This window comes from Aspergillus pseudodeflectus, assembly GCF_044049435.1.
Source record: "Aspergillus pseudodeflectus strain CBS 756.74 chromosome Unknown BJX68scaffold_33, whole genome shotgun sequence".
Classification (NCBI taxonomy): domain Eukaryota; kingdom Fungi; phylum Ascomycota; class Eurotiomycetes; order Eurotiales; family Aspergillaceae; genus Aspergillus; species Aspergillus pseudodeflectus.
Genome location: NW_027263809.1, coordinates 182,298 through 209,928, shown reverse-complemented (window position 1 = coordinate 209,928; position 27,631 = coordinate 182,298). Strand labels below are relative to the sequence as shown.

At 50.7% G+C, this 27,631-nt stretch overlaps 12 protein-coding genes across 12 annotated transcripts; 5 read left to right on the top strand and 7 right to left on the bottom strand.

The window, feature by feature from the left end:
* The first annotated feature begins 3 nt into the window (after positions 1–3).
* On the top strand, positions 4–3,351 carry BJX68DRAFT_241152 (uncharacterized protein). Its single transcript, XM_071040796.1, has 8 exons — positions 4–498; positions 563–1,527; positions 1,582–1,683; positions 1,736–1,788; positions 1,848–1,977; positions 2,030–2,108; positions 2,157–2,310; positions 2,362–3,351. Exons 2-8 carry the CDS (start codon positions 648–650, stop codon positions 2,980–2,982), a joined length of 2,019 nt encoding a protein of 672 aa, XP_070897107.1. The 5' UTR covers positions 4–498; positions 563–647; the 3' UTR covers positions 2,983–3,351.
* On the bottom strand, positions 3,352–4,669 carry BJX68DRAFT_241148 (H(+)-transporting V1 sector ATPase subunit E). The gene is made up of 4 exons (XM_071040795.1): positions 4,594–4,669; positions 4,373–4,541; positions 3,790–4,301; positions 3,352–3,738 (listed from the first exon to the last, which is right to left on the bottom strand). Exons 2-4 carry the CDS (start codon positions 4,403–4,405, stop codon positions 3,588–3,590), a joined length of 696 nt encoding a protein of 231 aa, XP_070897106.1. The 5' UTR covers positions 4,406–4,541; positions 4,594–4,669; the 3' UTR covers positions 3,352–3,587.
* On the top strand, positions 4,665–6,981 carry BJX68DRAFT_127106 (DUF803 domain protein). The gene is made up of 4 exons (XM_071036224.1): positions 4,665–5,000; positions 5,061–5,198; positions 5,253–5,345; positions 5,401–6,981. Exons 1-4 carry the CDS (start codon positions 4,959–4,961, stop codon positions 6,892–6,894), a joined length of 1,767 nt encoding a protein of 588 aa, XP_070897105.1. The 5' UTR covers positions 4,665–4,958; the 3' UTR covers positions 6,895–6,981.
* A 1,325-nt stretch (positions 6,982–8,306) lies between these two features.
* BJX68DRAFT_268757 (uncharacterized protein) lies at positions 8,307–9,204 on the bottom strand (the record flags this gene model as incomplete). Its single annotated transcript, XM_071046170.1, has 3 exons — positions 8,307–8,585; positions 8,650–8,784; positions 8,962–9,204. The coding sequence occupies 3 exons, from the start codon at positions 9,202–9,204 to the stop codon at positions 8,307–8,309; spliced, it is 657 nt and encodes a 218-aa protein (XP_070897104.1).
* Positions 9,205–11,386: 2,182 nt separating this feature from the next.
* Positions 11,387–13,706, bottom strand: gfsA (glycosyltransferase family 31 protein). The gene has a single exon (XM_071036223.1). It carries the CDS (start codon positions 13,068–13,070, stop codon positions 11,472–11,474), a length of 1,599 nt encoding a protein of 532 aa, XP_070897103.1. The 5' UTR covers positions 13,071–13,706; the 3' UTR covers positions 11,387–11,471.
* Positions 13,707–14,590: 884 nt separating this feature from the next.
* BJX68DRAFT_241127 (uncharacterized protein) lies at positions 14,591–15,628 on the top strand. The gene has a single exon (XM_071040794.1). It carries the CDS (start codon positions 14,844–14,846, stop codon positions 15,174–15,176), a length of 333 nt encoding a protein of 110 aa, XP_070897102.1. The 5' UTR covers positions 14,591–14,843; the 3' UTR covers positions 15,177–15,628.
* Positions 15,629–16,865: 1,237 nt separating this feature from the next.
* On the bottom strand, positions 16,866–19,138 carry BJX68DRAFT_241124 (putative Rab geranylgeranyl transferase escort protein). Its single transcript, XM_071040793.1, has 4 exons — positions 18,834–19,138; positions 18,663–18,781; positions 17,595–18,599; positions 16,866–17,415 (listed from the first exon to the last, which is right to left on the bottom strand). Exons 1-4 carry the CDS (start codon positions 18,905–18,907, stop codon positions 17,078–17,080), a joined length of 1,536 nt encoding a protein of 511 aa, XP_070897101.1. The 5' UTR covers positions 18,908–19,138; the 3' UTR covers positions 16,866–17,077.
* Positions 19,022–19,770, bottom strand: BJX68DRAFT_127030 (uncharacterized protein). Its single transcript, XM_071036222.1, has one exon. The coding sequence runs from the start codon at positions 19,623–19,625 to the stop codon at positions 19,164–19,166; it is 462 nt and encodes a 153-aa protein (XP_070897100.1). The 5' UTR covers positions 19,626–19,770; the 3' UTR covers positions 19,022–19,163.
* cyp1 (putative peptidyl prolyl cis-trans isomerase (CypC)) lies at positions 19,417–20,559 on the bottom strand. Its single transcript, XM_071040792.1, has 3 exons — positions 20,482–20,559; positions 20,392–20,433; positions 19,417–20,329 (listed from the first exon to the last, which is right to left on the bottom strand). Exons 1-3 carry the CDS (start codon positions 20,512–20,514, stop codon positions 19,916–19,918), a joined length of 489 nt encoding a protein of 162 aa, XP_070897099.1. The 5' UTR covers positions 20,515–20,559; the 3' UTR covers positions 19,417–19,915.
* Positions 20,560–20,629: 70 nt separating this feature from the next.
* On the top strand, positions 20,630–22,830 carry BJX68DRAFT_241121 (aspartic endopeptidase). Its single transcript, XM_071040791.1, has one exon. The coding sequence runs from the start codon at positions 20,808–20,810 to the stop codon at positions 22,701–22,703; it is 1,896 nt and encodes a 631-aa protein (XP_070897098.1). The 5' UTR covers positions 20,630–20,807; the 3' UTR covers positions 22,704–22,830.
* BJX68DRAFT_241120 (3' exoribonuclease family protein) lies at positions 22,831–24,215 on the bottom strand. The gene has a single exon (XM_071040790.1). It carries the CDS (start codon positions 24,118–24,120, stop codon positions 22,885–22,887), a length of 1,236 nt encoding a protein of 411 aa, XP_070897097.1. The 5' UTR covers positions 24,121–24,215; the 3' UTR covers positions 22,831–22,884.
* Positions 24,216–24,784: 569 nt separating this feature from the next.
* Positions 24,785–27,095, top strand: BJX68DRAFT_241119 (BRcat and Rcat domain-containing protein). Its single transcript, XM_071040789.1, has one exon. It carries the CDS (start codon positions 25,535–25,537, stop codon positions 26,588–26,590), a length of 1,056 nt encoding a protein of 351 aa, XP_070897096.1. The 5' UTR covers positions 24,785–25,534; the 3' UTR covers positions 26,591–27,095.
* The last annotated feature ends 536 nt before the right edge of the window (positions 27,096–27,631 follow it).

Here is a 27,631-nt window from a genome sequence, read left to right as displayed (position 1 = left end):
ACATAGTAGTCTTCGATTCGTCTCCTCGTATAGAGAATCGGGCCACAGAGCTGTTTTAGTGCGCAATAACTCACCCGCCCACAGGACAACGTATCATGAAGCCATCGCATCTGAGAATAGATTGTCTTGCTTGGTCATTCGTTACGACCTCGACTGCACAGCCCGCCAAGCATAATTCTGCAAGCACCCCGCCCCCGCTTCTGTACATCGAGTACATAAAACCTACAGTACGAAGGTATATTTAGCATCCAGGACATGGCGCGGCAGAATCTCCCTCTCACTAATGCAAACCCGAGAGATACTACTGTTACCTCAGGAGAATCCCTCTTGAACAAACTGAAGATTGATGCTGGGTGAGTACTGCAAAATTGCGCAGCAGCGATTGCAGTCTAGGCTCCAACCAACAGGGGTACCATTGACGAATGGAAATCGATTCTCTAGTTTTGAACAAAGGAAAAAAAGTCCAATTCAACCGCCATCATCGAAGTATCATTGCTGGTAAGCAAGACAAAGAAAACGGTACTCTCGCACTTAGTATTACTCACGTGACTTCGCGATCCAGCAACGCGTAACGGACGTGGAGCAGACCTCGAAATTGGGGATCAACTTCAAACCACAGTCTACTCTGCCTTGACGTTATATCCGGCATGAATCCGGCGCGAAAGATAACCAGTTACTTCAAGCGACCGGATTTTGCCTTGGGCGCTCAGACTACACGGTCAGAAACTCCGGTCGAGGACCCCACGCCTGCCCTCCAGTCCTCCCCCAGCTCAGAGCTTCCGCAGCTGCCTCTGTCAGATGGCACAACCCCAGATACCCCGGGTGGGCCTTCGGCGCAGTTAAAGCGGTCCCTATTACGCTCCACTGAAGAGACAGCTAATAATGACACTGGTCCGCAATCGAGCTTTCAGAGTGTTGGAACAACATCATCCTTCGGTTCATCCCAGCGTGTTTTCAAGAACGGAAGGGAGGTTGTCATCAGCTCAGACGGCGAAGAGTCGGACTCTACATCCTCTTTTGAGCCTCCCGAGGAGCTCTTAGCCTTGTTGAAGCCTCAAACTCCGAAGGTTCGATTCACAGACGATAGCGAAATGGAGCACGACTCGGCTGCCTCAGGAAGGGCACTGCGAACTCGAAAGACCCCGAACACCAGAAGCGCTCTGCCGTCTAAGCCTGTCCGTCACCAGTACAAAAATACCTTGGATAGCCTCGTAATGCACGCTGTCGATGACAAAGAGACCGAGGCGGATATCGCGAGGCTAAGAGCTTCCCTCAAGGCTGAATCTGCTCGAGAGAGTGACTCGGCAAAACAGAAGAGCGTAAACGAAGGAACTCTTGCCTCAGCTTTAGATAGTGGTGCCGATGACTCTACGGGGATAAAACGTCTCCTCGATGCTGTGAGAAGAACGGAGGCATTCGAATTGGGAAAGTCGTGGCCCTTTTTTGACCTTCAGACACCCTTGCCTCCGCCGCCAGATTTTCCTCGAGACTGTGTTTGCCCCGGAACTTACTTAGAGGTACTACGAGGTGAGTGATCTACTAGCGCACATTACCTCGTCTTCCACTTCTAACAGTTCTTAGAGCCAGGGTCTCGAGAGCGAGCGTTCAGTTCGGGAGTCATTGACTTTGCGCTCTCAAGGAATCTACTATCTGATGAGCTTGTCAGGTGGATATTCTATTCGAGTTTGTTCTTGTAATCCTGTCTAAAGTGGCATTGTCGCTGATGATGATCTAGTACCTTCCGAGTCTCGAGAGAGCCTGAGACATGCCTATTGCGGGGCAATCAAGGTTGGTTCTTTCCTCAACCTGTCAGCTAAGCCATAGGATTACTAGTAACAGTCCACTAGCGTACCACGGCGGAGCGTATGAAGCGCTTGGTACAGCCAGAAGACATTGATACCCTCTTCTGGCACATGAGTGCGAGACCGCTGGCCTTAGCCTTATCCGACCCGATTATAACAGATGCAAATCCTTCAAGTCGGTTCAACAAACCCCTGTAACTTTTTTTATCTGTGGCTGACATGGATAGGCGATCTTCCCGAATCCCAGCATCAACAACATACAGCTCTATTATCTGTCCTGGACATCTTCCGTGAAGCCGCAGACCTGTTAGTCATCGTTTTTGACTGCAGTAGGAAACACTGACTCTAGAGCAGTTTCTCAAGCGATACCCGAAACCGAATATTAGACATCCTTCTTCGACTTCCACTAGACTCTTCGCTAACCCGCCATTCTATCATATGCAACAAACTCGAGAGAACCATAACTGCCGTGCTAGAGGGTGTGCCTGATGAGGACGCTGGTGACCTGGTGAGTTTTTTCATGCGTCCTCTTGAGAAGAATTTCTCTAACGTCAAGGAGGCAACCCGTATCTGTAAAATTGTGTCTACGACTTTGAAAGATGCAGAACTACAGAGCCGCCTGCTAGAGCATATTGTACCGACGAACAGCTGGATCGCAACGTTACGGCGTCGCCTTGCACTCATATTCTTGACGGGAGATCCCCACGCAGAGCTCCAGCCTGCCAATGGTGATTCCGAAGTGAAGCGCATCACTAATATTCTCCGTGACCCACGATTCGACGTGAAGCGTCACAAGCGGAAAGGCCAGCCTGAATACGACTACGGGGAGCTCCGAGCTGTCACAACTTTCCTCAACATTATCATAGATTCCGGATGGTCTGAGAGAAAGTTCCGTGACGAGAACGCAGAAGACGAATTCAATCGCGAGGTCGATTTGCTCGCCGAACGGGTCAAGAAGATTTTCACCGCTATTGAAGACTCGGGTGCGTCTCATCTCAGGCGGACTCTGGCCAAAGAGGCCCTGGAGTCTCTTCATTATCGCATCGTCTACTCGGTCAGGTCGAAGCCGAAGCCAAAGAAAGTCCTCTTCGGTCAATATCATCCCGAAAAGAAGTCCCAGAATCTTCTCAAGTACATCAACAAGAAGGTGCCTATTCGGGTTGACAAACCGGGACCCTGAAGCCGCTGGCTGGATACGCGTTCAAATGATGAACAGGATACCCCTACGTGGATGAGGAGCTAACTGGCCAAGGACACTAGTCCCTGAGTTGGCATGGTGCACTGGCATGTCAGTAACCTGCAAAGCTGCACCGCCATGTCGGATATTTGTGACCCATACATTCCTTACCGTCAAGCCAGATTGACATCTCAGGAAACAGTCCGGCCATACTGAGCATCTGTTGCTATATTACGGCTATCTTACCACGGAATAGCCCGCCCTTTGTCTAGAGTCGGGATAATCGCTGGACTTCTTCATTATAAGATCTATACTTATAATCTGGTCCGCAATCATGCGTTGCGACTATACAGTGTTCTTTTGATACCCAATAGATTTATTCCCACATGCTGATTTGATTGTTGTACAAGTCCACTAACCTGGCAAAGACCACGCTAAGTACCGGCACTGGATTTCGTAGTAAACAAGCAGAGGTTGCCAAATTTTTCCATGAGAAGCTGGTCTCCAGAGAATGAGGTGAACCAGATAGATACGGAGGTTACATAGGTCCAAATATAAAACTAAAGAAGCGCGCTGGTCTTGAATTCGAGCTTGAAGCAATACAGAATCTAGTCGTAGAACCTCCGGTTCACATTCTTGCCAAACAGCGTCTTTCTGACAGCAGGAAGTGCGTCGATTTCAAGCAGCCGCAGTCGTTCCTCGAAGGTGTTGTTGATCTCGATCTTACCTTGTCCGCCAATAATGGACACACCACCAGCGCTAGAAGAAGTTTAGTGGGCAGAAACAAAACGAAGCTTGAGCAGAACTCACTTGTCATCCGGCAACGTCTCCTCCTCGTCCAAGGTCACTTTAACGTCCCGCCCAACAGCACTCTTGAACTCTTTCTCCGCCTCCCCAATTGCCTTCTGGACAGCATCCTTGTCCTTCTTCCGCGCGCGGATCTCAACCTCCCCCTCGTTCAGCGCATACAGTCCCTCCAGAATCAGTGCCTTCAGCACAGACTGATACTTTTTGGCATCCTTAGCGGCGATGGTCGAGATCTGGCCACGAGCTTCCTGGAACAGGTCGTCGAGAAGCTCCTGGCGGGAGGATAGGACACGGAGACGGGTGCGGTTCGCAAGAGTGGAGCGGGTAATCTGCTGGGACATGGAGGCCTGTTTGAACTTCTTCTCATACAAGGTGTCGATCGCGGCGGTCTCCTGGCGGACGAGCTTCGACTTCTCGATGGCGAACTCCTCGTCGGCCTTGAGTTGAATTTCGCGGGCTTTCTCGAGAGCCTCCTGTCGGATGAACGCAGTCATCTTGCGGAGCTCGCTCGACACCTGGACATTGATTGGGGTTGCATGAGCTGGGGGGTACGTTTGGCTATAACGGAGCGGTGATCGGGGCATACCTGGTCGTCGGAGAGTGCATGGCTTTGCGACATTTTGCCTGATTCGATATACCGGAGCTAAGACTGGTATATGAGGTGTAAGAAGATATCGGGGCGCGGGCTAGGCTCGGTGTCTGGGGTGAGGTTGGACAGGTTAGCGTTGTGATTGGCAGCACGGGTGCCAACAAGCATGTGGTGAGGTCAGAAGGCATCTGGTATAGGGGAGGGGTAGAGTCACCTACTCTCGGCTCTTGTATAATCTCGAGTTAGTGTGAGAGGAGAGTTGTCAATGTGATGAGCGAAGCAGGAAGAGGTGGGCAAGCGTGCAGTTCGCACTGGATGCTTAGTCGCTCGGGATGACTTGGCGGTTGGTAGCTTCGCTGGGGAACTCCCGCCCGCATCCAGATGAGATCACTCCACATCCCTTTCATCTCTCGCTCTTCCTCCAACTTCTTGCTCTCAAACGCAATACTACATCCTCCCTACAGATCTTGAATATGGCATTCCGACATCCGTATACCTACGCCCGCCCCGTCTGATGAACGTCCTCCGGTGTTTGTGTCTACGCTCTCCCCACACTGCCACCAATGCATGAGGGTATCCCGTGATGGGCAATCTCGGTGACCTGTCACCCCAAGGGAGTGTCGCGGTACGCTTCTCTTCTCTGATTTGAGCTACTACACAGTGTCTAATGCGGTTGGTATTTTAGATCGGAGTTCTTGTCGGGTTGATCTCGGCTAGCCTCCAGGCGATCGGACTGACTCTCCAGCGCAAGTCGCATATCCTTGAAGACGAGAAACATCCTTACGAACTTCGAAGACCTCCATACAAACGACGAAGATGGCAGGTATGATGGATAATCGTAAGATAATGTGTCTTTGACTGTGCTGATGTGTTCTAGCTGGGTATGCTCATGTTCGTCCTTGCAAACATCGTCGGGAGTACAATCCAAATAACTACACTTCCGCTTCCTGTGCTTTCGACGCTTCAAGCAGTGAGTTGCTAGACGTCTCTGACTATCCGGGTCCGACTGACATATCTTGCAACAGTCGGGGCTTGTCTTTAATACGATATTCGCAACGTTGATTCTTGGAGAGGCTTTCACTCGATATTCGCTGATAGGGACCATCTTGGTCTGTGGCGGTGCTGTCTTAATAGCAGTCTTCGGCGCCATTGGAGAACCGGCGCATACCCTCGATCAACTCCTCGAGCTTCTTCGTGGCCGAACTTTCATTCTCTGGGTGGCGGGGACGGCACTGCTGTCGGTGGCTATCTTAATCGGGTCGAAGCTCCTACAATTCTTCACTACTGCACGTTGGAAGCATCCTACCTTACGAAACTCGTATGTGCCGCGCCTGAATGTGCCTCATGCGCGTGTTCGTCTTATACGCGGACTATGCTATGGGCTGGTTAGCGGCATTCTATCCGCGCATACACTACTACTAGCCAAGTCGGCCGTGGAGTTACTTATTCGGACAATTGTGGATCGTGTCAATCAATTTAATCGCTGGCAGTCATGGATTATTCTGCTTTCAATGATCGGGCTTGCCCTCTCGCAGCTGTACTACCTTCATCGCGGCCTGAAGCTTTGCAGCACGAGCATCCTCTATCCTTTCGTTTTCTGCATCTACAACATCATCGCTATCTTGGATGGTTTAATCTACTTCCGCCAAATGCCTCAGTTGACGAGCCTACATGCAGGTCTTGTCGCGCTCGGAACCGTTGTTCTTCTCGCTGGAGTGCTGTGTTTGTCATGGCGATTGGAAGATATTGATAGCCATGCGCCCATGGCGGTCGTCGGGCCCTCTCAGGCGACAATGGGACCCGGAATGGCTGCTATCGATGAGCGCACCGAAACTTCTTCTGACCTAGGACTAGAGGATGTGGAAGACCAGGTCGGCGAGCGAGAACCATTACTCCGTCCAACAATTCCTCGCCACGAATCTCCTCGCCAGCGAGCCCCCAGTCTTCCTATATACTCAACAATGTCCAAGCGAGCATCAACCTCCTCTAATATGGATCCGGCTTCAATATGGGCCGAACTAGACGACTCCGACGTCGAGACAACAGGCGGCGGACGATCATCCCTCCTCACTCGATCTCCGGTGGACCAATTACAAAACCGTCCGCGAAGCAAAAGCAGCGCTCTACGCGGTCCACAAGGCTGGAGCCCACGACGACTCCAACAAGGCGATTATGAGACCAGAAAGGCACGAATAACTTCATTCTCTAGCTCCGAGAGTCGCCTCTTGCTTCCGAAACGACGAACAATAGGCCCTACTTCTCCCTTGGCCGGGTACGGCACCACAAATACCCAGCATAATCAACGAACAACAGGTAACGATCACCAACAACGACGCCAACCTACGACCGGCGGAGCTCCAGGTCGCATCCTCGCAGGCTCGAGGAACGCCCTTGGGATCTGGAGAACAGGCCTCAACTATCTAACCCGTTTAACCAGCCAGGGCCGCAGGCGGAGCGATCCACACGACCCTGAAGCCGACCCCGTCACACCTACACATAGTCAGAATCCAGAACAATAACGATGACTGCATACGCCGTCTAAATAACTCGGGCGGTCCCTTTCACTTCTTTCTTTCTTTCGTTTCTTCCCTTTCTCAATTCATACCAGAACGGACCATGCCTCACCCAACGCACTACACCTGCGTCTACCTAGGACCTTCCCTTCCGCCTTAATATACTACCAAGGCAAGAAATGTACACTACGAGAGCGATCTATACACCCTGGACTTTTTTTTTTTTCTCTCATCGCTATTCTTATATATCATTACCTCGCAGGTTATACCCTGGGCTGCGCTTTCTAGGATCCGCACTTTCCCTTTCTTGCGGAGGACTTTACCCAACTGGAATGAGAACGAATCGGAGTACTTGGGACATGATACTTTTGGACACTGTTAATCGAGCTGTGCTCTAGACGAGGAGAGACACATCTAGTCTAGTCGATGGGTAGTGTTAAGAAAGGATACTAGTAATTCTTGAGAGATTGCGTTTAAAGATACCAAGTACTAGTAGTCGTAGTCGTAACATACTCCACGGTAGTAAGTAGTTCAAGGAAAGTCCAATTTTCTCCATACCATACAAGACGAATTTCGACCCGATGAAGGGAGAATTCCAGTAGTAGTAGTAGCGAACATATTAATCGAACATGCTGCCCCTTCCAAAACATCGTCTCCTGCTTCCTGGGAATGCAACTTTCTACTTTCCCGCAAGCCAGTATGGGATTTCGAGGTAGACAATCGTTCTTGATTGTGAGGAGGAGAGGTGGCCAACTCATCGCATAGGGGAAACCGACAAGATATGAGAGGACAAATAGTATAGGAAACTAACAAGGCACAATAAACTGCAGATTATGAATTCAAACAGACAACCACGTTCGCCGGTAAGTAATGAGAAGAAATGGAGATGAAAGGGCACCAGAAACACCACACTTCCTCCTCGTCTAGGAGATGATTATGAGATGATGGAGAGTAAGATCAATTAGTAATGTCGGAATCCAGGTCAATGTGGTCCAAAGCCTACATCAATCAATCACCATCCCGGTTTCGTTCTCTATTTTCTTTTTCATCTTTTTTTTTTGTGAATTTTTGGGCCGGTTTCTTGTGGAGGAAGAGGGGGCGAGGCGATGCCATTAAACAGGAGGGATAGCAGGTTAAACGATATTGCCGACACCGACAATAGACATTTCGATGCTCTGCAACATTCAGAACCGAAAGGTCCAGGATATACACAGGTGATGGGGAGGAAATCTTGTCTCGCGTAGGTCAGTGGTATACAACAGAGACCGGAAGTATGTAGAACAGTCGTATGGGAACGGATTCGCTGGGTATCAAGTGAGAGCCGAGAGTACGCGCATCAGCGCAAGACGAAGCCAAAGAGGAAGCAGGGCGACACTACAGGCTTGTCCGTTTCTTCGGGCGGGTGTATATGCCTTCGCTTAGGCAGTGGGCTGGTGCTGAGTCGGCATACGGTTACCAACAGGCATTCCAGCATACTGCCCACCAGCTTGCTGCTGTTGCTGAAGATTTTGATAGTATGCCATCTGTTGTTGCTGCTCATTTGTCATGTAACCGGGGTGCATTCCAGCGGGACGAGGGATATTCGACTGTTGAGCATTGACATTGGCGTGGTTCACATCCTCCGGTGTCTCGGCGGGAACCTCAGGGGCATCAACTCCATTCTCGTTGGTTGTTGGATCCGGCGCGTTGAGGCAGGCCTATAGTTTAGGGAATGTCAACCTCGGCCACGACTCGGAAGAAGCGAGTTCGGGTAGCACTCACCTGGATGAGGTTCTTTCCTTCGGGTTTCGTCACCAGTGGCTGCAGCTTGGGGGTTGTGAAAGTGTAGACCAGACCGGTTTCTGACACGACCAGGAGAAGCACTTGAGTGCCTGTGAGGACGGAGAGTTCGTATGCCTGTGACGCGGCCGCATTGTGGACGTTAGCGAGGGGTCGGACGAGATTGAACTCGAGGAGATGCATGAGACGAAAGGGAATGCACAGTGGCCATGCCGATGCACGTCAGGATAGACATGGAAGATGGCTGCAAAGAGTATTTGAGAGCTCAAGGTTGAGAGGTAGAAGCACACGCACCTTCTTCATGATACCCGCCTTCCGCTTGGAGAAGGTAATGTGGCGACGCGACTTATCCTGGATGAACTTGATCTCAATCTTTCTGCGCTCGCGACCGGGCTTATCCTCGTCATCGTCATCGTCGTCAGCACTCATGCGAGAGCGCTTGGTACCGCGGTTGTCTGGGGCTCCGTTACCGGCCTGCTGCAGGTCGTCCTGGGTGGGAGACGGGTTCTCCTCACCGACGGCGGTGATGTCGGCCATGATGGGTACTAGAGGCAGGAAGCGACGAGAAGAATTGCTCAAAACTCGTCGTCAAATGGGAGAGAGAAAGATCTGGGGGACTTGAACACGAGTGCCCAAAGAGGAATGATGCTTTTGAGGGGGAAGGGAGGATGACCGAATCGAGTAACGCGTTTTGGCTTCGCAGGGTTTGGGTTCAGCAGGAAGGAAAGAGGGAAAACGGGAAAAACGGGGGAGAAGAAGTTCGAAGAAGGCAAAGTGCCGGTGCAGACAGGAAGGCGGTGGCTCACGTGGGCCTTACCGTACCGTACCGGCCCCACTGCCCGAGTAATATACCTCACCACTTCGGCCTTGGCAGCCACGCCTTCCTCAATGGATGACCGCTGTCGCAGCTTGAACCAGGGATTAAGCTTCCCCTCTTTTCCTCCAGCTTCACAGATAGGCTCTTTCTCCCTTTCCCTCGCCGGGATCAGAAATTTGAATCTCCTTCACAGCACAATACTTGGCTGTAATCTCGGCCAGGCCTAAGTTTGTCCAGACCATTCAGTGGAGCAGCTCTGCACTTGGCAAAGCTCATTATTGGATAGATTGCAGTCACAGAGTGCCACCGTGATTCGACGGTCACTGCATTCTCCACCGATACGCCGTAATATTACCAGCTTTCTGGTGGCCCCCCAACAGGATTCATCCCCAGTCCTGCACTCATGGATCTTTGGGGGCAGCTTGGAGTCCGGAGTAGTCGATCTGAAGGAAGTGAGATATCTCGTTGCCACAGATTACAATTTGACTCCCTCGAGGTCATCGAGTAGATACCAACACAATTAGCATGATGACAGTGGAGCGAGTCACATTCCAACCTCGTCCTCGAGTCAACACACACTAGCCCCAGCAGAGCACGCCAGCACGAACCTAATCCACGAAACAGCGATCTGTGGATATGGAATGCAGGACAACGCATCTTACTCACAACGGCTAGTTAACTTAATTACTATTGCTGATGACAGAAGTACCTTGCTTCGGGGGCTGTTCACCGACAGGAGCCCTCCCTCGCCCGGCAGCTGGACTGTCGGAGTCGAGTCAAGTCAGGCCAAACAGCTCAGCTGAGGTGGACACGAACAGGTTGTACGGAGTGTACGACAAAGGTCTCGACTTCGATAATCAGGGTGGTGACATTTCACCATTGACTCTTTAAAAAGTACAAACTACAGACTAGAGATCATCGACAGTGATAGTCGTGCCAATAATTCCACCCATGCCAATATCCGCGCCAATAAAGCCCATTGTGTATTCTGGGCAACGGCCGTCGAGGTTTCAAGGACCTTGCTATAATTTACAGTAGTTGTGCATCGTGCAGTCTTGCCTTCGCTGGTGATGCATCAACCTTCTCCCTCTCCATCAAAGCTTGGTTGCCGGTTTGCTGCGCTGTTTCTAAATTCGTTTGGGTCTGGGCCTACACCAAGAGTTTCCGAGGATGAGCTTGGCTGTTTGTCCAGCAAGGGTTTCTGATTGGCGTCAAGACTCGCTGTCGTCGAACCTCGAAGATGAACATGTTTGCATGGTCTCGATGGCGTTCTCGTCGACTGTACCTCCCCACGCCTAACTTGTTCGGAAATCAGACAAACTTCAAGTTTCCTTCGATAATGGAATCTCTCCTGCTGACAGTCATCACCGGCACTCAAGATGAAACACGTTACGAAACAGTCAAGCACGTCCATGGACAGTAACTTATGAAGATTTGGTTATCATATTAGCTGTAGTAGCAGCGGTATCCTGACTGGAATAAGATCTAGACTTAACTCATCATACTCTTGGAGAAAGACAAATGCGCCAATGACCAAGTAGCAAAATTCTATTTTTACATATGCATCGACAGGATTAAAACTCCTCCCCAGAACGTCAAGAGGAAAAGGTAGAAGCACGGAAAGATCGCTCGTGAGTTGGAGTTGATTCAGAGATATACACTCAACCAGGAAATGCGCATCGCTGGAAAGCACCAGTTCCGATCTTTGACTGCACCTTCTTCATTTCGCCTGAGCAACGCCGAGTAATAGCCAATTGAGGGAAAGAAAGCGAATGTCCAAGGAACTGCCTCGGTAGTGGTTCAAAGAGGACATCCATTTTTTGCCACTTCGTAGATGTCGTCCGTCTTCGTTGTTGAGGATAGAAAGGAAAGATATCGAGCAGGATAGCGAAAAGGGAGCACTGAACGTAAATAATGTGCAAGAAGTGAAAAGTCCGCGCGGATCACGAGGTCCAGCCTCGGTTCCGTCTCATAAAGGCAGGGAGATTTAGTGGATGTTGACAGCATAATCCCTGATACCAGCGCCGCCGCCACCCTTGGGTCCAAGCCAGACAATTTCAATGACACTGTGACCCTCATCTTCTTCACGCACATACCATTGGTGTACGTTGTCGCCAACGACGAAAGCCTCGCGCAAGAGCCACCGGTCCTTGGTGACACCTTCTTGATCCCGAAGGCGCAGGGGACCTAAACGGGCTTCGTAACCGCGGGGATCTTCTTCCCATGTCTTTTCGGCGTGGTCAAAGTTAATCGCATCGTCGGGAGTGTTCTCGTCGTATGTGTACTTGACAAGGGAGTAACCATTGGTGAAGACCCAGAATGTGCGAGTAGACTTTCCAGTCGAGTTGTTGACAATCACCTCCTGGTCAAAGACCCAGCGGCGGAGGACGGAGCGACGGCCAGCAGCAGCTGATACAGCGGTCATCTTAACGACATCCTTGGTGTACCAACTGTTCCAGTGATGGAGGGACTCAATCTTGCGACCGGATTCGTAGACACCGTCAACTTCGCCCTTCATGTCCATCTGGTACAGGGATGGCCAGAGAGTGAGGGGGGTGTCAGCATATCGTTGAATGCACTGGCCCAGCTTCTGATCACCGGGTTGTTCACCCCAGGCCTGGCAGTCGTCGTAATGCTTCTCGAGGGTGTCCAGAAGCGGCTTCGAAACGAACACACCGGCGCCTCCAAAGGCGATGTGGCCAAAGGTGTCGACCTGCCAGCTAGCCTCGGAAAGGGCACCAATGTAGTGCTTTTTGTTCACATCGAACAACTTCAATTCTTGCGCAATTGTTGGCAGAGACAGGAAGAAAGTGTCGTCGTCAATGAAGCTGACCCACTTAGTCTGGGGGCGCTTAGTCCGGATATGGTTGGCGAAGGCCTCCACCAAACCGAAGTAACGAGCGGTGAACTCAAGCGGAGACTTGATCAGGGTCAGATCCAAGCCGCGGTTGCGGAAATAGGTCTCCTGCTTCGCAATGTCGTCTTCTGAGTTGGGCACAAGAACAATGATACCAGCTTTGGTGTTTCCATAGGAATAGAGCAGAGAAGGGAGGAGGCGGTCCAACCGGTCAGCCGAGGTGGCCAATCCAAATAGTAGCTTATCGGTTTCGTCAATATCGTGGTCGGCCGCAACATCCACGTCGATAACCGGTGGGCAGGCCATTGCGTCCTCCTCGTTGGATGGAGAGATGACCATGCCACGCTCGAGGCGGGTCATGGGAGGAAGGACCGGAACATCGACATCCTCAAGCGATTTGAAATCGGTCTTGGGGGGCTGGAAGTTAGGGCGGAAGTAGGCACGGGTGTAGTTCTTTCGGAGGAGCCACTCGTTGAAGGGGAGAATCGGTGTAACGTTCTCCACGTCGCACTGCTTAGCGACCGGGGGGCTGGTTTGGAGCTGGATTTGAGGAGCACCAGATGAGGTAACCCGATCGACGGGATGTTTGAAACGGAGGAGGGCTTCGCGATCGTAGCGTTCGATGCACCAGAAGAAAAGCCCTATTGAGAGTAGGGCGATGAGGGGAAACGCCGTTTTCAGACGGAAAGTCGGCATCTTGCTCGTATTATTGAAATTATTCTTCAACATGGAAGAGGTTGAAAGTATTAAATTGTCGAAAAGAAACGTTATAGTTCGTGGTGTCGCAGGAACATCGATCGGGGATAAGGAGAGGACTCAGGGGATTCGTTATCGCAACCGAGACCAGAAAACAGAGGACAAATCCGGGCGAGACGGATTAAATGAGGGGATTTGGCGAAGTCAGTCGCCGAAAATTGTATGAACGAAAGACTGCTGTGTCGAGACTTGCTCTACAGCCACAGCAAGTGGTGGTACCTGTGAGCTCAAGACGAGTCGAGCGGTACCAGATGGAAATCCAGGGGAAATGACGAAAGGAGCACAACTGGACGTCCGCCCAGGGCGTTTGCAGAAGAGTAGGCTGGAAGAGAAACACAAGAACTGAAAGCGCGAGGAGTCTCGAGTCTCTTGAGGGTGAGAGGAGATAGGAAAAGGGAAGGGGAGCGAGAGGTGAAAAGCGGAAGAGCGAAGGTTGATGAGGACACTTGCCAGGGGACGCTGAAAAGGCGATCCCGAGTGGAAAGCGGGAAATCGAGCACGGGCTGGGGTCCCGTAAGTTGATCTGCAAATTACACTTTGCGTGTAACTTTTGGCTTCCGAATTTCGAGGTGATGGGTTGGTCCGGACTCTTAAAGACCCAATGCGAACCTGGTCAAAAAAAGAAAGCAAAAGCCTTGATAGACTGGTGTCGTGCAGTTGCTTAAAGGGCACTATTCTTATTATTTATATTTTGATTTTGCTTGTGGCCGGAAAAATAACAAGATTTGGCCTCTGCATACGTTTCTGGTGCCGATCCTGGACAGAAGAATGCGGTCCGGTGGGCGCAGTAAGTCTCAAGCCCACAGTGAATCCAAGCTCCTTCCCGGTTGACGGGTCCTGGCATTTGCTATCTGGACCCTTGCTAACAAGTTGTGTGTTGTGGTCCGGAGCCTTGTCAAGGTGGTTGGTTCAATCGAGCATGATGTTGGCAAGAGAGTCCTGCATCGCAGGGCCCAACTCTCTGGAGTGTCATAGTTTACGGAGCAACCGTTGAAGAGCAACCGTCTCCGGCTAATTGTAAGACGGAAGGCTGGAGGGAAACTCCGTGGTAAATAGCAGATCAATCTAGCCCCCCAAAATCATGATGTATATCCGAGTTGAGCATATGGGAGTTGTGAGGGCAGCAACCCCAGGGAAATCTTGAAAGTATGTAACCCCAGACTATTGCTTGATGGGCGAATGTGAGCTTTGAGCACTATGTACATATGTTTTTCCACCCATCAACGATACAAACGTTGGAAGGCATGCATGCATGCATGCGTCTCTATGTTTCATACTTGAATCTCAAACTACTGATCAGCGTTTCCCACAAACAAGCGCCAACCTGCAAGCGGTTTGCAAAACCCGGCACTTCCGTTTTACAAATTTCGCGAGCGGTGGGGCAGGGCTATTCTTGTCCTGCAATTGTGGCTCGCGGAATGTTCCAGTGGCGGCTGTCTGCTATTTTTGTTTGCCTGCAATTCCAGACTCTTTCCTGCTGCGTCAGGAACCACAGCAAGTAAGAGCAGAAATAACGCAGGCAATACGGGCTGCGTGTGCTGCCCATCAAGCCCCAGGTTGGTGCAACCCTTGAAGCAAAAATTCGTTGCGAGGAACAATCGATCAGCGCGGCCTCCCGTCACTCTGGCCAGTCAACGTGAGCCGGCTGGAGACGCCCTCTCGCTGCTTCTTTCTGGGAGCCCCACGGGCCGCGTGTCCCATGCATGGCGCCTCTCCTGAGACTCGCTTCAAGAAGGTGTCGAAAAGATGGCAAACACGAAGCACTTTTGCCCAGGATTTGTCACCTTCAAGACTCACATTTTGATGGACATGATTAAAGAACCGCTTGGACGGCTGGCGGATCCCAAGCTCTTGCCTTGGCTTTTGGAAACGGCGCGACCACGTTCGCGGTGCAAATGGATTCTGCCAGTATATCGGATGTGCCACGAATCTCACATACTCGTGTTCACAGGTCCAGCCTTCACAACGAGACACCTTATTTGCTCGGTATACCTTGCGTGCTCACTCCTCGCCTTTCTGCCACCTTGTCAGCCTCAGAAGGCAGTGTTTCCGAGTTTTGCCCCCGGCAGTGGATCGTGATCAGCACAGCTCAGCTGGAGTCGACGCGCAAGAAGGTTGACGTGAGCGATCCAGTTATGCCGACCAAAGCCACATACGTAACTTCATATCATTATCCAGATTTCTTCGGAGTTGACGAACAATAACATACAGCCTCGGGGATTTTTCGAAGACCCTGACACCTTTGAAGTCATATTGCATGCGTCGCTCGAGGAACAGGGAAGATCCTCAGGTACTATGCAGTCGTGGCTCTGTCGCCAAGGCAAAGCAACAGCGAGACTCAGTCTTTGAATCAATGTAATAGTATCAATTGGTGATCAATGCGCTACGCGCCACTCAGATCCTGCAAACTCGAGGCCAAAGACAATGAGCATCAACCTCGACAGGAGCTTGAGCCTTTGCTAGCGGCCCGGCCCCGATCAGTCTACATCGATGTACAACGTACTCCGGAGTACCTCAAGTGCCATGTTGTCAGAGTCAGTACCGTTACACTAGTTATGATGACTGACAAGGGTCCTATTGATGCCAAGATGGACCCTGATTTCGCTGACTGTACCTGCTTCTCGCCCAGCCCGTAAGATTGTACGTTTTCACCTTGCCAATCATGTCAAAAAACCGAAATTTTCAGGAATCAAGAGTATTCAAGTTTATTAGTGATGTGGCTTTCTTTCACCTACATGCACCTTGGTATCTTGTAAAAAGAGCGGGGGAACTCGCCATTGATTCTTCAGTTCCTCATTTAAATCAGCCAAGCGCGCTATCAATATCTCGTCATGAACCAATCAAGCTAATCAAAATAAGCGCCTGTCGTCTTGTCACTGAACCCCAATATGCAGGCTGAAACCCCCTCTTTTCGAAGTCTTGAGACTTATGCGCCCAGGCTGCCCAAGTTAACCGCCCCCCGAAATGGCCAATATCTGATCGAATCAGGGCAAGGAACCATAGATGAAAATTTTGACATGAAAATGTCACGTACGGCCAGTGCGGTCTTTCAGAATACTGAGACGACCCTTGGATGCTGACGAAAGCATTCATGTCCCCCGTCTCAAGTGTCCAGGGAGCGCATGAAGGCTTCTCTACTTGATACCGGAAATTAAACTAGATGATCACCCAGCAACACCAATTTTTCTGAACGCGTCAAGCATGAGAATAGGGGTACGTATCTACTTCGTACGCGGCATAATCGATGGCGCGATATGTCGCCATCAACAAGACTACAATGGCGTCTGGGGGTTTGCTTGATGAACGTTTCATGAGGCTTGGATAAGCACTCCGCTTCCCGTGAGGAGCACTTCTCCAGGCGACGAATCTGAGACCCGAGAACTAGTCTACGCCGTAATACCGGGAAATTTCACATTTTTGAAGTTTGTGTCAGGTTTATTCCGCTCATGTCGGTTCTACTATGTAGAGAGCTCATTGCGGGCCTCACAATATTTAATTGAAGGATCTTCCTGGCGTAGTCACCGCGCATCTTCACTTTTCAAGAATGACACCAGGTAAATTAATCCACATGTTCATTGATCAGCGAGAGTGGATATAACGATGCGATTGCCAAGCAACAGGCACCCTGATTAGCATTATATGTACAGTGGCACGACAAAAGTATTCGCTCTACCTAGCCTGACCGCCTGCTCTATTATGCTTAGTGAAAGGCTATTTGGACTTGCGATTCGGTCAAATAAATGGGGACAGCGAATACTTCTGTCATGCCACTGTACCTTGCTTCTCTGCAAGAGAGAGCATCGCAGAACCATGAGCGTTGCCCAGCCCAACTGGAAAATTGGTTAAGTATATGTGCAAATAAGATTAGATTGGCCGATAGAAGACCGGAAAATAGCTCGTTGCCATCGACTGCCTGCAATCTAATAGCTGGAGTATCAAAACAGAGCCATGGGCAACAATATCAACTCAATGGAGCCACATTATTCCTCATCATCGTAAGATTCCCGATCCTCAAACTTCATGAAGTGACCTGGAGAAGCCTCGTCTCCCATGATCCTAATCCACGCGTCGTTGACTAGGTCGATGACGGAGTCATCAAAAGCAAGGTCTAGGCTGTGCGGAGGGAATCGCACGAGATTGCCCGACACACTGTTGACGGGTGTACCGCCTTCAAGGGCCCGCCCGAGTTGTGTGTAGCGTAAAGACCATAGGACTCTAGCGCCCGGCCCCGCATTTGATGAAAGAAGTTTATTTATAGCATCTGCAATCAAGGACTGCCCCTGCTGACCAGGAATATTGACACTGCCGTAAAGGACACCTGTCGCACAAACGTTAGCATGTAACGGGAGAAGATATGCGCGATTGATGAGGAAATTGTGTCCATGATCAGTTGTAGAATTCTCAACAATGCAAGTTCAGGCAATGTAGATAAGTTTTGGAAATAAATCATCATAGGAAAAGGACGCTTCAAAGGCAGGAGGAGAAGAGCAAACCTACTTTGACCTGACGGACACTCGGCTGTTTCGCTGGAGTGCACGGTGATATAGACCGGCGGAGATTCGTCGGTGAGACCGAGCGAGGCTGATGGGAACATCACAACGGCTCCAGCAGGGATCGGCCCGCCCTCTGCTGTGATAGGAAACAAGCCGTCTAGTGACGATGACACAATTGTAATTGACCGTGAGACTCTGTCATAGTCACACGGGAGCCCTGCCTCCGCAGGAAGATCCCAATTGGAACCAACCACATACTTGGACGTGATTATTTCACCGCTGGTCAAATGCATCTGTATGCGTGAATCCTCGCCAGGCTGTTCGTCATGCTTCAACGACTCAACCCCGGAATTCAAGACATATACGCCACCACCAACAGCGAGGGCTCGACACCCTACCTGCGAGATTTCGGATCCTCCACCCCATTTGACCAAAACACTTCCAAACCCAGGCCCGAATACCCCAATAGAAGCGAGATGCCTCTGCAGGCGTGGAATAGCATACCTAGCGGCAGTTGCCTGGGGAGCAACTTGCGATAGGGAAAGAGAGCTAAGAGCATCGTAGAGTTCAGGGGGAACCTGGAACTTAGATGTGAGGTACTCTGAGAAAGGCTTGGCCAGGTCTTCGTCCTCAACAACTGAGCCATCCCCTTCCTCTGCCTCTTGTTTCAGCTGACTCTGGAGGTGACGAAGAAATCTCATGAGTGTCCTTTTAGACTTCATGCTGATAAAATCATCCGCGAAGACATCTTCACGGCTGCTAGGGACTCGGTATAAACCCTTGCTTTCACAAGTAGTTGGCTTGTACACCCACCAGCTCCCAACTGCTTGGAATTCGAGCTGGCGATAGACCCTGGATGACACCAGTGTAGGCACCAATCGAGACCTGGAGTAGATAAGTTGTGGTGATAATGCTAGTGTATATGACCTAGAAGACGATAGTCCGGATGTAGATTCAGACACAGTTGGCGCAAAGATGCTAGCATCCTCAAATGGAAGATGAGTGGACTCTAACTTGCCGGCAAAAAGGTTAGCTGGTGCTGGCGGGGATTACTGGTAGAAGGGCATCTCACCTTGATTAACTGTCGAGACCCAATCCTCGGCCTCGTGAAGACTCAAGGCAGCATCCGGGCCCCCGTAAACTGAGTTCTTGTCAACGTGAAGGACTTTTTTACCAGACCGGGAGAGAGCCCTAGTTGCCGCAAGTTTAGTGATAGCTGGGCAGAGAGGGAGAACAGACATACAGAGCCAGAAGCGACTGGGGAATCCCAGTGCCGGAGATTGTGACATCCCATTGCGTCTCAGTCAGTGATTCCATTGTACTGGCGCCTGGCCGGGATCAGAGCTGTCTGTTTAGTGTAGCGTCTTAATTTGTATATGGAGCCGGAACTATCATCACGTCGGCTGGTCGAGCGGTAAAGGACCTGAAGAAACCCCCAGACCCATTTGTGGCAGGCTCAAAATGTTCTGTCTAGAAGACGAAACGTTGATGGGAAAAAAAAAAGAAGAGAAGCCGAAGACCACCGAAGAAATACAGAGGAAACCACAAAGTCACGTGAAAGCACTAGCTTGGTTCATATCAGAAGCGAGATTTCTGTGGAAAAAGCTATAACATGCCTGTGCAAATTAAACAGCATACTGAACAAGGTACTATGGGTAACTTGTACTATCGAGAGCTCTACAACCGTCTCAGACCGCACTATGCTGCTTCGAAATAATAGCAGCCCTGAAGCTGCTTCGAAAAAGTTGAGCTGTCGAGTTTCAACTACGCTAATCCAGATCTGGCTAGGAGGATGAGAGCCGCCCACTTCAAGTATTTTCTCCCACAGCGCAAAGAACCTTTCCTTCTGCACACCACTCCTGGTGCTCTGCACAGCCAGACTGCCGTCGTTTCCGTAGCAGTTTGTCTTTTCGCGCAAGCCTTCACTGGCTTTGCGCTCAAGGGGTGGTAGATAGACCTTGTCACTCTGTATCTGCTGCTCTGGATGGAAACATCTGATGGAAGCGGTTCGTTTTGTAGTGATACATCTCTCCATTCTAAATCTCTTCTAGTATCAGACGTTTGACCTATCTATGTCTTGCCTTGGAGACGGTGATGCTGGTCATCATATACGCCGTAAACTGCCGCGCAGGATCTTCCTCGGATGGTCTCCCAAACTGGACCAGATACCCCCTGAGTCTCGATTCCACGCGCGGAATGATATGAAAGCGCCACGGCGTGCCCGTCTCTTTTGAGACACCAAATGCCGCCTTGGAGCGTATTTTGGCTAATCGTAGTTCTGGCCTCGAAGCGTCGGCACCTGAGGAGCAAAGGCGTTGCAGCTCCTCACTCTTCGGTCCCTTCCTCCACGATCCTTGCTCGAATGATCTTGACCTCATCATCTGGCCGGTCTTCATTATTTGTCTTCACTAGACCCATGCGCTGAATGACTCTCATTCCGCTCTTCACTCGACCAAATATTGTGTGTTTACCATCGAGCCATGGAGTCGGAGCAAGTGTGATGAAGAATTGACTCCCATTGGTATTCGGTCCGCTGTTTGCCATGCTTAGGATTCCGGCGCCAGTGTGCTTCAGGTCTGAGCGAATTTCGTCCTCAAATTTCTCGCCGTAGATAGAGCTTCCTCCTCTTCCAGTGCCAGTAGGGTCTCCCGTTTGCACCATGAAATTCGGTATGATGCGGTGGAAGATCACATTGTTATAGTAACCTCGTTGCGCGAGGGTCGCAAAGTTTTTGCAAGTCTATCGATGGCACTCTGTTAGTGAAACTCCGCCAAAGGCTCTGGTAGCAAACTGCGACTGACCTTGGGAGCATGGGTATTGTAGAGCTCTACTGTGAATGAGCCCTATTCAGGGTTAGTGCGTAATTTCGTGGTTAGATCTGTAGTTCTCACCATGCTCGTATCAAACGCCACGTCTGTTGACATACTGAATTGATAATGGCTGTTCTAGGTCCTTTGCGCTCTGAGATGCGAAAAGTGGCGGTTGGGTTTGAGCTCCGAGGCGGAGCTGGGGCTGGTCTTGGCATCAAATGTTGTTCTGGACCATGATGCGGCTTCTTCATCCTCCAACATCACAACCCCTCCGGGATACGTATTGAGGCTTGAGCTTTCACGGTAAATCCAATAACCATTGTTATTTGTTGGCGATACTCAACTCCTCCCCTATTCCCTGTCTGCACGTCTCAAGTGCTCTGTCCTACAGCCAAGGTGTCAACATTATGGCTGAGGTCAGTCCACTGGCAGAGCTCTTGGGGCAGGCCATTTACCATTTCAACCTTGTGAGACCACTTTTGCCGACTTATGGACATGTCATTCTCTCTGCCTTGTTCCCACTATACATTGGCGCCCATGCCTCGCTTTCAAGGCCCAGTTGTGCCGCGAAGCCTCCCAAAGCGTCCGAGAAGGAAACTAAGAACGAGTCGGAGGATGAAGATGAAGAAGACGAAGCCCATGATGATGATCAGAAAATGGAAGGTCTTGCCCCAAGCGACGCCCTGGTGTTTCCGTTGACGGCTGGTGCAACACTTGGTGGCCTGTACCTAGTCATCAAATGGATGGGAGCCGACACCTTGAACAAGATTCTTGGATTTTACTTCTCTCAAATGGGCATATTCTTTGCCATGGCCTTTGTGAAAGACGCCCTTTCGGTTCTGAGATCATTCGTCTTCCCGCGTAAATACAAGCGCGGTGGGAAGGTCTGGAAACCCAAGCCATCTGACCGGGTCTTCACTGCTATACAAACCTCGGCTGGTTCGGAGCAACTTGAAACGCAACAATCGCCTCTACCAGGAATCTTCGGTCTGATTCCGTTGCCTGGTACTGTTCTTAGCGCTCTTTGGACCTGCCGTGAGGTACTGTACTGGCGAGCAAAGCTTCGTTTCCATGCCCATCGCATCATCCACCTGGATTGTTCCATAGGTACACTTGATATCTTGAGTGTGCTGATGGCCCTACCAGCAGTGGCCTATTTCACATTTGTCTCCAAGCCATGGTGGTTGACCAACTTTCTCGGCTTTTCCTTCTGCTATGGTACTTTACGACTAATGTCGCCATCTACGTTCGTCACGGGGTCTCTGATTCTCGGCTCGTTATTCTTATACGACATATACTTTGTTTACTTCACTCCCTTAATGGTGACTGTTGCAAAGAACCTCGACGTCCCTATTAAGCTCTTGTTCCCTCGGCCGCCCGCCCCGACGGAGGCTCCTGGCACAGTTTCTCTAGCAATGCTAGGTCTAGGTGACATCATCGTGCCCGGCATGATGGTTGGACTGGCTCTTCGATTTGATCTCTTTCTGTATTACAAGCAAAAGGGCATGCTCAAGGCGAAAGCTGAAGGCGAAGCATCCGGATTCGTCAAGCCAATATTCCAACAAGCGACGGGGGGATGGGGAGAGCGGTTCTGGGCGCCACCAGCCAAATCGACCGAGCCTGAGCTGGAAATTCCATACGATACCGCTCGTTCTTTTCCCAAGACCTACTTCAAGGCCAGTTTGGTCGGATACACTGTTGGAATGGTCACAACGCTTGCCGTCATGCAAATATTTGATCATCCGCAACCGGCTCTCTTGTATCTCGTTCCAGGAATATTGATATCGCTATGGGGAACAGCATTGATCAAGGGTCAGGTACTCGAAATGTGGGAATTTAGTGAGGGCGAAGAAGACGAGGAAGATACGAGCGACAAAACCGGCCAGGAAAATGCAGCCACCTCGGACAAGGGCCGTGGTCTATTTGCTCGTCTCTTTTCCAAGGCCAGCGAAAACACAGAATCTGGGAACCTCGACAAAGCTTCCGATGACACCAAACGGGATACGGCATCTTCTGAGAAAACCAAAGATCCGGCTGACGAAGAGAAAACCGAGAGCAAAGACAAGCCGGCCTCAAAAGCGGATGCCAAGGATGATTCTAAACATCTCGATATTTTCTCCTTTTCTATCTACGTTCCTCGCAAGGCAAAATCGAGCAAAACACACGCCGAAGAGAATGCCGGCAAATCTACTATTTATGGAGAAGAAAATTGGTCATACGTTGGTGTCGGCAAAAAGGATAATGAACCACCTGCGAAGAGACGTCGACGCAGTCCGAGAAATGCTGCAGCGGCGTCTCAATAGGGCTTATTTTTCTGTCATGCACGGAGGACATTGGATACCAACCGGCGTTTGAAGGTGTTTACGGGGATCTCTACGCAAACATAGGAGCAATGGAATGGAGGTATGACGTGTGTATATTAGCATGGTATCATGAATCTAAGAGAATGGGATTGCCGTTAACATCGTATTGACCGAATACATCTCAACACTGGCTCAGAATCTTGTTGATTTCTTCCCATCTCTGAGCAGATACTGCGACCAATTCCTTCAGTTCTTTCTTATCCACTGCAAATCCGCCATTCTTTTCCATTTTAACAATTACGACCCTGCCGTTCTGCCTTTGATCCTTGTCAACAACGAGACACACTCGTTCTTGGGCCAGCCCTTCTTCGTAGCCATCAGGGTCAGCAAGGACCCATCTCCGCTGGATACCTTTTCTATCACTCTCGGCAATCTTTCTCTCTTCCTCGGCGTCGGGAACAATAACCGCCCTCCACCCAGATGCTGCATCGGCCTCAAAGACACCGAAGGAACTAGCCACAGGGAGCCCGCGCAAGGATAGTCTGCGAGCTTCTGAGACCAGATCGGAGCAGATGACTGTCTCGTTATCAGCATCCCACCATGCACGGGGGAGCTTCGTATCCCGGAGTGCGGCCAAAACAGCTGTCCAGGCCGCGTCGAATGGGTTTCCGGCCAGGGAGATAATCATGATATCTATGTAGAGAACCCAGAATGCCTTGATTTCACGGGTCTCACCAACGCTATCCGATCCATTTTGTTCAACGTCCAAATCCATTTGTTCATCTTCGTTATGACGCTCCAGCTCTTCCGGCCCTAAATTCGGTCGCTGATACCATATTTGCAGGTCCTCGGAGCGGACTAGACGGCTACTATGCAATAATGAGAGGATTTGGTTTGAAAGAGACTGCGCGAGTGCGGAAGGTGGTGCACCGGGGATGAAGCCCGGAGCGCATCCGGTGCTCAGTGAGAGATTCGGCACGAGCAAGCTGAAGTCTTCGATATAAGAATCATCGTCCTCGACTTGATCCGAACCATCCTGTCGGTCCTCGCCCGGTTTCCCTGTCGGATTCGTCAACTTCCGTCGCTTGTTTGGCGTAGATGAGGATGATGAGTGTGACACGCTCCATGAGGCTATGTCCTCTGTGTGCAGGATTTCCGCCTTGATGCCGCAGACGGCCGTGGTATCGCCGAGCCTCACCACGGTGCTACCATTCGTGTGGGTCAGAGAGCCTGTATTCGCAGAAGTGACACGGAACTGAGAAGGGGCGCGGCCATTGGCTCGGATTGAAGGTTGCTGGCTCGATGCGGGGGGTGAGAGGTGAGCGAGGAGGTAGGCGTGAGGTTGCAGTCGGGCGAATTGTGAGGGGGGTAATGAAAGGGCCGGTGGTGCGGTCGAGGCGGCAGCTGATGATGCCATATTGTTTCCCGACCAGAGACTCGACTGGGGTTTCAGTCGATATTCCGTCGTACGTGTGCAGGGATGGCTGACGAGCTGTCTTGGGAAGCTTAAGCACGAAGATTTCGGCGGCAGAATAATGTTGTGCATGAAAGCGGTGAGTCGGACTTGCTATAATGACGACTTCAAGCATACTGCTCCAAGCTCTCTTCACAAATCTCCTACAAGTCAGCTTGAACAAGTAAATACATCGGCCCCCACGAGAATCTGCTACGGGTGCGATGCTTTCATTGAGCACAATAGAGCGGATGCTTGCTTGTGGGCGGTTGAAGGTAACAGCGTAGCAACGACTTCCTGCATGTTGGCTACTCGCACCCAATAATTGTTTCGGCGCTGTCTCGCAGGATCGGTCAGTTTCTGGAAGTCGCGCTTGACATCAAAGTACCTCAATGTGGGCCCGGGTATGCCCTCTTCTACTCGGAGTTACGAAGAATTGCGTCGACGCCTGGAATCCTCTTGCCGCTGTCGCAGGATGCTACAAGATGGAGACGAAGCATACGAATGAACTCCAACAAGATCTCCAACAAGATCCAAAAGACAGACTGAACTCTCTCCTGGCCAAGAATTATAACAGTTTGACCAAGCCGAGTTTCGAAACATCAGAGCGAATCTGAGATTAGAAACCGTCGTATTTGACAAATCTATATATAAATACGAGAAAGCGTCGATCTCGAGGAACATGGACAAGAGATCACTTTTTCCGTCCTTATCAAGGGATTATGCCGACAGTACCGCACTTCATGGGCTTCCAAGCAATGCGTGAAACTCTACGAACTCCTGATTTGGGACATAGTTGATGCTGATCCACTGGCTATCTTCCGTAGTACCTGTCTATCGCTTAACCAACGCTTGATGTTGTAGGCTGCCAAGTGCATTGTGAAGTCGTTATTTCCCAGTTCTGTGGCGGATCGTCAGACTTACTCGGAGCGTGGGGAGTTTCAGTCCGTTAAACTTCCAACTCGCGGAATCAACGTCTAATATCACTGGTCACCCTGGGGAGATCAACCAAAGAATGTCTCTCCCTATGAGCGGATCCCGATACCCCATCCTCTCTGGGTAGTTCTGACGATGCTTTTGTTCGCTATCTTCAGCCTGAGGCGTGGTTTTGCGATGCCAGTGGAGCTGTGCTCGTATTGGGGAAGATGCAAGATGTGCATGGACTGTGTTGTAGTTGGCCACCTGCAATCCTTCTCGTTGGGTTCGTCAAAATGAACCGCAGTCTGTGCTTTTCTAATAAAAGAACTCAGTTGTTCTTGTCCTCGGGACTGCTTTCGTTCAAAACCAGGATTTGGCACGTACCCCAGTCTCCATATCTGATGGACGTCAGGCCATTTTTGAAGGTGGACGAGAGAATTCACAGACGGCTTGTCTCGGAATGATGGTCGTTTCTGGCGAGCGACACCGGAGGAGCTGGCATCCTCCGCTGGATGGAACACTATTGGATCTGTCTGTGCCTTTAAGCCCACCACCACTCGTCGATGGCGAAGTCATCTCCCCGCTCTCTCCGCTTTCAGCTCACACTCTGTTCTCTACAGATCGCAGATATCATCCAACTTCTCCGTCGAGGGGAAGTGTTTTGTCGAGAATCGTCGATGTTAACTCGCCCCTGGATGAGGAACCACAGCCGGTGGACTGCTGCTGGAGCGATGCTACAACTGCCAGCGCGGTACTTTCTTTGCTTCAGAAGGAACCGATGGTATCTCCCTCCAGCACCTCTGGGCAAGAATATGCCCGAAATGCGCCATGCACGACGTGCTCTGTGTGCTTTGAGACTCTCGAACCTGGCATGTATCCGCAAACATCGATCGCCGCCGAATGTGACCATACATCGATACCCGGTACACACATATGTACAATCTGTCTCAGCCGCAGCCTGGATGTGCAATTTTCGAACATCCAGACAGCCGCCTTGACATGCCCCCTTTGCCACGCACGATTATCCGATGAAGAAGTCGAGCGATGGGCCAGTCGGCCGACCTTTCAAGCCTATGATGTGGCACGGACATGGCGAGTCCTAGAGGAAGACGCGGATTTTGTGAGGTGCATTAACCCCGATTGTGGTTATGGACAATTGCATGTTGGTGGGCTGGCAGACCCAGTCGTTATTTGTGCGATATGTGGAGTGCGGACATGCTATATTCACCGCAATATACCGTGGCATGAGGGCTTTTCATGTGCAGAGTATGAAATGGCGAATCAGTCGAATATGATTTCCGAGAACCTGATATCAGGTCTGCCTACCGTACTCAGAATTGGTGGCCCGAGGCGGGGACAGTTTGCATCTGAGGATTTCTTAAGCCAGAGAACCATTCAGGAAACGACCCGAGCCTGCCCTAATTGTCTTGTTGCCACAGAGAAAGCAGGAGGATGCAAATACATGCGATGTAGGTGTTCACTCAACGTCTTATTGCCCCCCGCAGTAAGGTGCTGACTTGCGGCTGACAGGCGGAGTATGCTGGCAAGAGTGGTGCTGGGATTGTGGCATATTTTGGGAACGCGGTCACCTCAGCGTTGATTGCTCGATTGGTTTAAACGACCGAGAATGATACTCGGTTTCTGTTTCACGTACGATGCCTGTTTGAACGAAGCATATCTCGTACTCAGCCTTTGCCTGCGCAGGGCTCGGAGGGTCTCAATAGAAGATCACAGAGTCCTTCATGATGTTGTCTCTTTATACGCAATACCGCAGGGGTATGTTTCGTTGAAGCGATAGATTAAAGTCAGGTGATGGACATGAATAATTGGCGGCTTCGCGTTTGTCGACTTTGAATGCTCTCTGAGTCAGGGCCAGAAAAGTATCGACCTTGTCTCATCTCAAAGAACCGGTGGGATGATTACGCGGATAAGGACAGTTAATCCCGCTCGTCGAATGAGAGGAGTTGGTGACTGTCGGTCACTCATCGCTCTGAATGAACGAACCTGATTCTTGACCAAGGAAAGCCTCTCACCTCACAGAGACAGAGCGAGTAAGAAAGCCAGACTTGCCGCCGGCCTTCAGACCGCTGCCCAATCACACTGCATAAGCTTCTGGTGAGGGTGACGAAGGCCCAGGCCTGCGCATTAGTGGAGGATCGAGCTGCAGGTTGGCACACTTGCGCGATCGGTGGTTGGCTGCGGGCCGAGCAGGAACCCGTGCCTCCAATCTAAAGATCTCCCTTCTGTGGCCGCCAGTGACACCAAAAAGCATCCCCCTTCCAAAGGTAGCGCCGAACACTGTTCTCCCCGCATGCAGAATGTGATAGCCAATCATGCATGATGAATCTTGCTTGGCCACAGAGTTTATCATGGCTGACCGATGGCAAGCTGAGAGGAAGCTCACAGTCCGGCCAGTCTTCCCCTCCTCTGACATGAGCTTTTTCACCCTGTGGTCTCCCACTGGAGTCGTGGTTGTTTGATTTCACTCCTTCGGAGCAGATCATATTCTATTTCTCGTTACACGTTACAGGTCCCGACCGCAACTTGCGACAAAACG